At 42.3% G+C, this 12,039-nt stretch overlaps 1 protein-coding gene across 1 annotated transcript in view; it reads right to left on the bottom strand.

Moving 5' to 3' along the window:
* The window catches only part of ZAP70 (zeta chain of T cell receptor associated protein kinase 70), a 103,997-nt gene that overhangs the window by 47,649 nt on the left and 44,309 nt on the right, over nucleotides 1-12,039 (bottom strand). The window contains exons 2-3 of the mRNA XM_082243473.1: nucleotides 11,370-11,806; nucleotides 5,509-5,669 (exon numbers count right to left, since the gene is read on the bottom strand). Coding sequence (XP_082099599.1) covers nucleotides 5,509-5,669; nucleotides 11,370-11,771 — 563 coding nt within the window. The 5' untranslated portion in view covers nucleotides 11,772-11,806. The remainder of the gene's footprint in view (nucleotides 1-5,508; nucleotides 5,670-11,369; nucleotides 11,807-12,039) is intronic.

The raw sequence follows: 12,039 nt of genomic DNA, 5'->3' as shown, positions 1-12,039 counted from the left end.
GGTCATTCAGTCCCCTGACGAAAATTGAAGATATTAATAAAATGGAAGACCTACGTCTTTCTGCACAATTTAAAAAGCAATTTCATAATAAAACGTGGGGCGCATGGAACAGGTTCGTTCTAACAGAACGGGGGAGGAATTTACTGTGCTCCATGAGATCAACAGCCATTACTGAGTCGGAAGGTCAGGGAATTAGTCCCTTAGTTTAAATAGTGTTATTATAGGTGAATCCAAGGCGGCCTCCCCTTTTTTCCACCCCCCTTTTTTTTTTTCCTTCTTTTTTCCTACCCCTTCCCCCCCATTTCGTTTTTTTTTTTTTTTTTATTAGTTTTTGTTTGTTTTGGTTTTGTTGATATATCTCATTAAAGTGATGGATAAGCAAGGAAAGTGATGTATTGATTTGGTAATAATCTGTATGTGCGATTTTGTATAAATAAAATGTTTTGAAAAAAAAAAAGGAATAGACGACTGTACATTAAGGCTGGGTTCACACTTACTGAGGCGCCGGGGGGTTCGGGGAGTCCCTGTTCACTGATTCAGGTGCGAATCAGGCCTTAGATTCTGCTTGAATTCACACTTGATTCGGAGCCAAAGACGCACAGGACCCTTTTCCAATGCAGACTGCGGCCGCTCAGGAGCTGTGTCACACTCTCCTGTCATGCAATTTGCATCAATGTGAACCCAGCCTAAAATTGGAAATGAATAGTATTCCTAGGACATAAAAAAGCAATCTCAGCTCCCATCAACCTATTGTTCAGTATGATAAACAAAAAAGTACAAACAAATGTATTATAAATGTAGAACTCTTTATATCAAATCAAAGTATTTTTATTTTTACAAGCATCTGTGTGTCTATACGTTTGAGAATACAAGTTGGACTTTAAAAATGCATAGCATATGTCTTATTACTGCATACTAGGTAGGGATGAACTCCAGGGTAGACCATAAGTTCTACCCAAACCCAAGCCATTTGCAGTTCAAAGAGAAAGTGAACTTTTGCGATCTATCACTGTCATAGCGTCCATTACCAATAATGCACTTTTTAGCTTCTAGACTGTCATGGGAGTTTGTGCCAGCCTGCTGCCTATAAAATTTAGGGATTCCAAGAGACTTTGTTCATTGTGCATTGAAACAGATATAGAGTAGTTTGCAAAAGCTCACAGTAAGCAGGGAATATTAGGTTTTTGTGCTGCTGCTCAATGCTTATTGCGGAAAAAACATCTCTCTGTTTTTAAATGCTGTCACAGACACACAAACAATAGGATTCATTTTCATTTTCCCTGGAGAAGAGACGTCTGAGGGGGGACATGATAGCAATTTATAAATATCTTAATGGGGATCCCAGCTTAGAAAAAAAGCTGTTTATTCGAAGGGATTGCATGAGGACTCGAGGGCATACAATGCGATTAGAGGAGAAGCGTTTTAACCACAGGCAACGTGGGGGGTTCTTTACTGTTAGGGCTACAAGATTGTGGAATTCTCTACCACAAGAGGTGGTTTCTGCGGGTAGTATGGTGGCTTTCAAAAGACTCTTAGACTTACATCTCAAGGATCAGAACATTCAGGGGTATGTGAGATGAGTACAGCCACACACACCTACACAGGTTGAACTGGATGGACTATTGTCTTTATTCAACCTCACCTACTATGTAACTATGTAACTATATAAGACTGTTCAATTTGTTAGCCAATTTTCACTTTGCAAGCTTGCCTTTCCATATAAAGCCTTCAGGACAGTGGCGGATGGTGCATTGGGGGAGCAGTGTCCGGCCTTCTAATCTACATGTGGGGCGCCGGACGCATGAACTTCAATGGGGCTTTTTTTTAGCCATGTGATTAGAGCCAGAGGCTCTGAAAGGGTAAAAAAAAAGGGTGGGCTTGGGGCGCAGAGCACTACGCCCCAAGCCCACCCAGTTGCGTGACAATAGCAAATGAAAATCCGCTATTGTCACACGGATCCTCCTCCTGGCCAATCAGGAAGCGGGACTTGAGACCCGTTTCCCGACTGGCCGAAAGGAGAAGCCATGCCATTGGGCATGGAGGAGGAGGGAGGAGACACAGAAGACAGGAGAAAGAAGCCAAAGCCGCCGCCTGCTGCTGCAGATATCCAGGCAGGGCGAGTGAGCGGGGGGGGGTCCTGTCCCCTGTGTCCTGTCCCTTTGTCCTGCTGTGGTCCTGGGGGGGGGTATGGTGTGCAGCCTGGTGTGGTCCGAGGTGGGTTTGTTGCGGTCCATCTGTCGCCCCCCTCGGCCCATGGAGCACCAGCCACCACTGCTTCAGGGTATATGTCCCAGTATAGCTTACATCCCCTAGGCATACCAGCTGCAAATAGGCTTTGCAGCATTTTGCCTGGGACATTGCATAGGCTCTGGTGAGCCACTGACTGTGACCATTGAGCAGAAAGAAATTATGTATACTACCCACTACAGATTTGCAAAGTTGAAAAGAATTAAATGATGAAATTGCAATACAGATCAAGTCATTGAGACTGAGGTCTTGACTCTTAAAGAGGTTGTAAACCATCAGATGGAAAAAAAAAAGAAAAAAAAAAACCTGTAAGACAAAGGCATAATGAGCTAGTATGCATCGCACATAATACCTTAGAGTGAAGCCCTTCCAGCGGCATCCACTCACTGCTGAGATAGCTGACATCTTCCCTTGTGTTTCTTTTGGGTTTGCGGGCTCCGGCACTGTGAGTGGCCAGAGCCGCGATGACGTCACTCCTGCGCATGTGCGCAGGAGCTGCCTGTTTGCAGTACGAGCTCTGAAGATCCGGGCCGGTAAGCCTGACCTTCAGAGCGCATGAGCCGATGACATGCTTGGTGCACTATAAACCATTTTATTATTGTTTTTTATTTTTTGGCGGGGGATTTTGATAATTTTTTTATAGAGTGTGGGAAGGGAATTTGGTGCTTGGGTGCAATACTTTTGTACTTGGTGTATTATAAACCATTTTATTATATATATTTTTTTTTAATAAAGTAAAACTTATTAAAGCTGAAAAAATAAAACCCCTGCTGATGGAGATGGAATAGCACCTATTACGCTAAAGGGGGGACAGCAATTATGCCCTAAATAAAATTACTGCTGCTGCGTCACAAAAAAACTAAATCACTGCTGACGCACAAGTAATAGCACCTGCGACACAAAAGGGGAGATAACAATTATGCCCTAAATAAAATTATTGATGCTGCACCACAAAAAAACGAAATCACTGCTGACGCACAAGTAATAGCACCTGCGACACAAAAGGGGGGACAGCAATTAAGCCCTAAATAAAATTCCTGCTGCGCCACAAAAAAAATAATCACTGCTGAAGCACAAGTAATAGCACCTGTGACACAAAAGGGGGACAGAAAATATGTAAATATAAAATTACTGATGCTGCGCCACAAAAACAAATCACTGCAGACGCACAAGTAATAGCACATGCGACACAAAAGAGGGGGCAGCAATTATGCCCTAAATAAAATTACTAATGCTGCACCACAAACAAATAAAAAAAAATCACTGCTGACACACAAGTATTAGCACCTGCGACACAAAAGATGGACAGCAATTATGCCCTAAATAAAATTAATGCTGCTGCGCCACAAAAAAACCCCACTGCTGACGCAGACCTAATAGCACCTGCGACACAGAAGGGGGAGTACCAATTTTGCAGCAACAGAACCTGATGCTGCATAAAAAAAGAAAAAAAAATATCAATGAAAAAAAAAATGGGATCAGTTGGGTGACACAGACCTGTTGTATACACCAACACTACACTGTGTAATACAAGAATCATAGCACTACACTGACTGCACTACACTGTGTTATACAAAAATCAGCCCTACACTACACTGCACTGCAGTACAATGTGTATACAAAAATCAGCTCAGCACTACACTACACTGACTACCCTACACACAAGAATCAGCACAGTACTACACTAAACCGACTGCAGTATACTTTGTTATACAAGAAGCAGCCCTACACTACACTCCATTGTGCGATGTGCTGGGTGTTCAGCGTGACCCTGTGCCTTTAAGGAGGGGTGGGCTCCCTCTAGTCACCTGTCCTCCATCTATCCCATTAAATACATGTGCTCTCACTGTAGAGACTCTTTAAATTGTAGAGTTAGGGACTGCAGATCACAGGGTGCCTTGTCGGGGCCTGCAGCTTACGTATGTATTTGCAAATGTGTGCAACCAAACCCCTGTTTTTAACGCATACTGTTAGACAGGTCAATTCGGTTGGTCGCTGACTGGTTGGTAAGTTGTGACTGGAAATCTCTTCGTTTTTGATATGCATCCGCCCTTCCAGTGCTTCTTACCATTAAGACCAGTTATAGATGGAGGCGGTGACCACTTTATGCACTTTATGCCCTACACTACACTATACTGACTGAATTAAATATAAAAGCACAATCCACAAACTACCTGCCTAATCTCCATTCCTAATCTCCACTAACACACTACACACGGCTGCTGTGTAAGCAGCCTTATATAGTGCCGGGCGTGGACTTAGCCCCTGAGCCATGATTGGCTCAAGGCACCTTGCTTTTGGTCAATTATGGCTCTGACAGGACATTGTGCTGTGATTGGCTGAAGCATACAGGTCAAGTGCATGCTTTGGCCAATCACAAGCACTTAATGCACTGCAATTGTGCAGTGCATTATGGGGCGCTCATTGGCGGGCGAACACACAAACACCCAATGTTCAAATTGAACTTATGTTCGACTCGAACATTCAGCCCATCCCAACCTTCTATTATTCTCAGCCTCCCACAAATCTGCAAATTTCTTTTTTTGCTGCTGGAATCCAATTTTTACTTGTTACAGGGTGGGTACAGTCATTCTCCATGGTGCCACTGTATGTAGGAACGTAGCAGCTCTGCCTTGCTCCCTCTCAAGATGGACTTTGGACTGTAGACCAAGGGATTTGTATTGTGCATAGCATAGTGTACATGAGCACAATGAATGTATTTTGCTCCTTTTAAACAAATGGACGTGATGGAGAAAGGAGAGGGAGAGGTTTGGGAGCTCAAAGAGGACGTTACAAGAAAAGCAGGAATACACAGTAAGAAACAATTTCATGAAAAATGAATTACAATTAGTGGATATGTATGGACAATAATTGGAGACTAAGGATATTTCTTAGGGCCCTTTTACACTTGGAGTCCGTCAGGCAGACTTTTTTGTCAGGTCCCCTTGCATCTCTATGGGGGAATCGGATGGGAACGGACCGTCTGTCCGTTCTCATCCAATCCCATTCAATCCAATCCGCTGGACGGATGGAAAATAGGGTTTCCATCTGTCCAGATTTGACGGATTGGATGTCAGCGGACATGTCTCCGCTGACATCCGATACCCCATAGAGATGCATGGGGTGACGGTTCAGATCCGCCAAATAAAGGACAGGCGGATCTGAACGGTCCCCCTGTGTGAAAGGAGCCGGGTGTCATTTTTAAAAGTAAGTAGTAGAATGTTCTAATAATTCATTATTATTTACTGGCAAGATACCTACAGAAATTTACCATCTGGTTGTGCTCCTGAGTACAACTTTCTCTCTGCTTCGTTTCTGTTTAGGTTTCCATGGTACCATGACATCTGTTCATGGGCAGTGGTAGCAATGAGCTTCTCCACTTGCGGAGCCTGGCTTATAATTGCTTGTTCCAGTGCCTCTCCCTGTATGAACAAAAAATCCACAATTAAAATCTGCTTTTTTTTAGTTACCTGTCATTTTACTGATACTGTAAAAATTGGACTTGACACAAATGCTGGAGATGGAACTTTTTTTTGCAGGGCTGTATTTCAGACATCATGCTGCCCTAGGCAAACATAAATAATGACATACAGTATTTTTACATAGATCCTTACACATTGCCAAGGAGCTTGTGACTTCTCTAAACAGCTTCTTCAGCTTTCAGCAATTTAAAATTGGCTGCAGGGCCTTTTTGTTAAACTGGAATGAGAGCTTCTGCCAGACTTTGATGTTCCCATTCAGTGCTCCTTTGGCTTCTAAGTTTAAATTACAATACTGTATAACTAAATGCCATTGTTTTAGTATTTGGATAGGGTGATGAGGGCTTAGAACAATTGATAGGTGTTTATTGCCGTCTGTTATGGAAGTTCACTCTCTCTAGTTGTCCTGATCACAAATGTGACTGGAAATTAAAGTATTGGGTTAAACCAAAATTTTGAGTTGTCACCAGAACAGGATCAGAGGTGAAATTTTCCAGTGGGAACACTTGTTCCCATGACATTTTTCAAAATGAGATTTCCCCCACATTTAGAAGACATACCCTCACTTCATGTTGTGTCTACAGTGGTTTTTGTCCTAACACACTCTATCCAAAATTTTTAAAAAAATAGGATTTTTGTATTTATTGTAAAATACTTATCTTGGAGTCTTTTGAGGGACTTGGGAAGTCTTTAACTTTTGAGTTATAATGCTACCTACAGGAGGTTTGCACACTGGCAAATAAACAAGGCCAGCACAGGATGACACCTCCAACTACCAGCATGTATCGAATGCAGCTGCAATCAAACCTAGGACTCTCATGCAAAAGTGTAGAGTTGGGTGGCTCCTGAACTAGTGTACAAATTTGAAACTGGATTGTTAAAACTTTCTCCTCTGGAACACTTTGCCCAGAGATATACTCAGAATCCTCCAAATGATCAGTAAGTTTCAGCAACAATTTTTGACGGCTGAAGATTTGAATTTAAATTGTAATGTCTGGAGATCAACATCACATAGCCAGACAGAGCCTATGCTAACTGTTCCCTAAACAGGAGATTGTCTAAGTATCCCACAATGAGTATGCCCCCACAATGCAGTGGGGCTAGTACTGGGGCCTGAATCTTGGTGGATTACTGAGGTGCAGATGAGAGGCCAAAGCAAAGCTTAGAAACCGCTGATCAGCTGGAAAGATAGGTACATGTACGTAAATCATCTTTGATATCCACAGACACCATAAATGTCCCTGGTGAAGGGAGGTGATGACAGAGTTGGATGGTCCCATTCTATTCTATTCTGGGCAATTTGAACTCGGAATAAAGACGTTTAAGCTTTGAGAGCCAAAATGAGGTGAATGCTTCTTTTGGGCTTATAAACAATAAAAAGGTTGGAGTAAAACGACTGGAACCCTTCACCCTTGGCAATGGGGCAATGACACCTCAATCAAAAAGTACTGAGAGGGCTTAATAGAGATCTGCTAATCTATGCAGTGACAAAGGAAGATTGAAGGTGAAAAAAGGAGGAGAGGGCAGTCCCAGTCCTGGGATACTGCCCCCACATTCAAGCATCTAAGCTGTCCGAGCATCTAAAAAAAGTTGACAGACACCCAGAAATCCCCGTTTAGGAAAGTGGGGGTGCCTCGTTATGCAAAAGAAGACTTGTCTGAGGATTTGGTAGACTTTGAGCGGAAGGACTTGTGTATAGATAGGGAGCAAAGCTTTTCCCCGAGCCTGCAGGACTTGGACAGTCAACACTTGTGGTGGAACTTTTTTCCCGGCTTTCAGAAATGATAGGAGCAATAAGTCTGCAAAGCGTAAGGTTCTTCCACATGAGGCTTAGCTTTCTTTTGCAGTGGCAAAATGGTGCTCTTTTTCCCCATGATTAAAGGAATCCAGCGATGGTCTGAGAAGCTTTCTACAGTGCTTTTAACATTTGATTTTGGAATGAATGTAATTCCCTGAACAAAAACCACATACACTGTTAGATACTTGCTCTTTCGAGAAAAAAAATGTCATCCTTTCCCCTTGGTAGTCAAAAGCAAATGTCAATTTGACCCCACCAACATATAGAAACAATTAAAAAATAATTAAAAATTAAAAACAAAAATTGATTAAACGTTCAGAAACATTTTTAATAACATTCTACTAGTACATAGCCAGCTTTAGTTGAATAAGGGCCACCCAGCCTATCTTTGTACAACTAACCTAGAAAAAGTACAAGCATATTTTGTACTGTATACTTCAACAAAAAGGAATATTCTCACACTGCAGTGTAAATATAAAGTTAGACCTGTATGCATTATGACTCAAAAGTAAAAGTTTCTTAAAAATGATCCCCAGGCAAGCATTTAAATAAACACAATATACAGTATATTGCTTATTGCATAATGAAAGAGCAGCAGTACCCTGTTAAAAGCCATTCTTGTTTCCTCCTTTAACCACTTAAGCCCCGGAGGATTTGGCTGCTAAAGGACCAGGGGTTTTTTTGCGATTTTTTACTGCGTGACTTTAACGGACAATTGCGCGGTCGTGCGACGCTGTACCTAAACGAATTTGACGTCCTTTTTTTCCCACAAACAGAGCTTTCTTTTGGTGGTATTTGATCACCTGTGCGATTTTTTGATCACGCGCTATAAACAAAAAAAGAGCGTAAATTTTGCAAAAATAACAGTATTTTTCACATTTTTTTATATGAAATTCCCCCAAAAAAAAAGTAAAAATCAAAATTTTTTAACATTTTTCGGCCAATTTGTTTTATGCTACCTATGTTTGGTAAAAAAAATCGCAAAAAGCGTATTTTGATTGGTTTGCGCAAAAGTTATCGCGTTTACTAACAAAGAGAAAGATTTTTGTCATTTTTGGTGTTTTTTTTTTTAACGCGTAATGGCGGCGATCTGCGATTTTTTTTTCGGTACTGCGACATTGCGGCGGACAGATCGGACCCTTGACTGACATTTTTGACACTTTTGGGGTTACCAGTGACATTACTGCAGTAATCAGTGCTATACATATGCACTGTTACTGCAAAAATGACACTGGCAGGGAAGGGGTTAACTTTATTGGGAAGGGAGGGGTTAAGTGTGTCCTAGGGGCGTGCTTTCTACTGTGTAGGGACATTGCTATTGGTGTAAAAGCAAAGATCAACCGTTCTACATAGTAGAACGGTCAGATCTTTACTTTTACACAGGGAGAACTGACAGGCAGCTTGTTTACACAAGCTGCTCTGTCTTTCTCCCTTCACAGGAGCGATCGTAGTGTGGCCGGCGGACATCGAGTCCGCCGGTCACACGCACTGACTTGCCTGTGAACGAGCCGCGGCGGGCGCGCGCCTCGGCGGGCGCGCGCCCGCTCGCTATAGGCTCGCAAGTCAGTGACAGGCGAGTGACGTACCGATACGTCACTCTGCCTGGCCGGGGCTGACCGCCGCAGTATATAGTCGTGCGGCGGTCGGCAACCGGTTAAGAACATTCAGGAAGGGAAGTTGACAGCACTGAGCAATACATTGGAGCCAGGGCCGGGACAAGGGGTGGGCAGGAGGATCGGTTGCCCTCGGCGTAATGGTTTATTGCAGGAATGGTGGGGGGGGGGTCGCCTTGAACCTAAGGAAAGGGGGGGCACCGTTTTGCATCCTTGCCCTGGGCACTGGATGACCTTGTAGTCGAGCGCCCCCTACAGCAAGCAGCTTGCTATGGGGGCACCCAAGCCAAACTGCAGCTTCATGTGTCCATTCAGACACAGAGCTGCCATTCGGCCCTGCCCCTCTCTCTCCTGATTGGCTAACTGACTTTGATTGACAGCAGCAGGAGCCAATGGCCTCGCTGCTGTGTCACAGTCAGGAGGGAGAGTCCGGGATGGCCGAGGAACTTGTGGACATCGCAGGATAGAGAGGGAGCTCAGGTAAGTATTAGGGGTGCTGGGGCAGCTGCTACACACAGAAGGCTTTTTATCTTAATGCAATTACAACTCCTTTAACACTCCTTTCCCTGGGATGACAGAGCTGCTCAGTACAGTTGTCCCCCTACGACAGTGAATGTTAAAGACTAAGTTCCTCTTTAAAAAAATAATAAATGCACATCATTTTGCATGTAAAAATTACATACGTATTCATTTTTTTTCTTAGGAACCAGTAAAGCTTTGTACCTGCATTGCACTTATGATCAGCAGATTGCCGGTGCACTGTCAGGCCCCTTGCAGACTGTCAGTATAGCTGTCTGTTCATACCTTCTATACGGGCAGGCAGTTACTGAAGTCCGGGAAAATCAATGAACTACAGCAACGCTCAGCAGCACCTTCGTGGTTCATTGAGAACTACAAGCTGTCAGTCGCAATGGCTAATAGTAGTTGTATTTCATTCTTCACAGAACTCTGTGATTGAATGATGAAGCCATGTGGGAGGAGCCCCACTTGGTTGCGCTGTTTTTTAAATTATTCCGGGGGGTGGGATGGTAGATGCTGAATATGTGGTGTATAATAAATAAGTATATTTACCAATACTATCAGCCATTACTATTACAATAGTTGTTTAGGGTAGGTGTTTGCCAATGTAACCTACCCTCCAGCTTTATTTAAGGTGGTGTGTTTCGCTCTCCTATCTTATCTATATATTCCATCTTAACAGGGTATTCTTTATGGTTCTTTTTGCTATCATGTGTGTCCCTACATTTGCCCTTGGCTTGCATGCATGCTGGCTTCAAAATTTTGGACCTTGAGCACAGTCCTATTATTTCTAGTCCCTATATATTCTAAAGAATGTTTGTTAAATGTATTGCAACATTTACTTTTTGGTGTTCTTTTATTTATCTAGGAAAATTAAGTAAGCTCCTGAAGAAGAAAAGTATCATGAAACATGTCGAGCTCTAATCATTTATGCTGACTAATTCCAATTTTGCCAGGGATCAATATGGGGTTCTGGCTCACCAGCTGGCCCTGGTCCAATGTCAAGATTTGGTTTGGTCAGACCTTTAAGCAGTCTGATTTTTATGTATTTTTATGCTATATATGTAAATTTTGTTATGAATAAACTTTATTGATTTTTTCAAATGGTGCCTCAAAAGTCCATGTTTTTCCGATATGTGCACAGACACTAAATATGGGTGTAACATCTTCAGAAAGGTGAATTTATCCTTTAATGGCAGGATTACCATGGTAAAAAAAAGGAAAAAAGTGTGAAAAAAATGAATGCAGCCACCATATCTCAGGACCTGTAAGCTACAATACTATCATTTTTTTTCTCTTGGGTTTAGGTATGCTTTATTAAGTGGTAGCAACCAACCTTGACCTTTCCCCTATATTTTTTACTATTTCAGAGGTATAGGATCTCTGGCCAGAAAGTATGCAGAGTTAAGCTAAGTTTACATCTGTGCGGGTGGTAGTCAAGCAGTCTTCAAGTTGTACAGTTTCTGTTCCGGGGTATCCCATGCTCCCCATCCCTATCCAAGTTCATGGTTCCTTAATAAAACCACAAAAAAGAATCAACTACACAGATCTTTGAATCATTGCAAAAAATGTGGAAAAAGCTGTGTGCCTGGCCTTGTGTGTTCTGAGGTGGGGAATAGGACCAAATCTACCAGAGGTTCTTTCAGCGGTGCACTGCATAACCAATAAAGTAACCAATAAAGTACAGGTGACCCAATATCTTTTCTTACTCACCTCTAGATTCCAAGTTTGTCTCACATATTCTCTCAACATGTTATCTCGAATGTTATCAAAAACTCCAGGCTTGCATTCTACCCCACTTGGCCGATTGCAAGGTCGCCGGAGGACACAGCACAACCCATCTGCATCTTTAGAGTAGTACTCACAAAGTTCAGCTGGCCCACAATGAGGCTTTCCTCCAAATATAACATAAGTGCCATTTAGCTGTCGTTCCACAGGATAATGGTAAAACTGTAGATTGAAGACCATAGAGATAACATAACCACCAAGAGTTCGCAGGCACTGCCTTAGCAAGAAAAGACCATCAATCATTCCGGCCAGCTTAAGAAACTCTTCTGCATCAGCACGGGAAATGCTACCATAGTAGAAGGGTAAATGGCCAGCTTCATCTGGCATGTTTATAAAGTGACCAGGCTTTTATGAACTAAAATCTGCAACAAAAAAAAAGAAGAAATAATAATACTTTATTTCAAATAAATTAGCAAATATGTTTCTTTAAACAAATTACACTGCAAACAAAATATCTAATTAAAATGAAAGCCAAATTATAGATTTTGCAGTGTCTTTGAGGTCTACATTTAAAAAGAGAATTACTTGTCCATTAGCTTTTGGTATTTTAACCACTTAAGGACCAGGCCTATTTCTGACATGTTTTTTACAAGTT

The sequence above is a fragment of the Pelophylax lessonae genome (assembly GCF_965119305.1).
Source record: "Pelophylax lessonae genome assembly, chromosome: 1".
In the NCBI taxonomy this organism is placed as follows: Eukaryota; Metazoa; Chordata; class Amphibia; order Anura; family Ranidae; genus Pelophylax; species Pelophylax lessonae.
The sequence above is the reverse complement of the archived record's forward strand: the minus strand, read 5'-3'. Positions and strand labels throughout refer to the sequence as shown.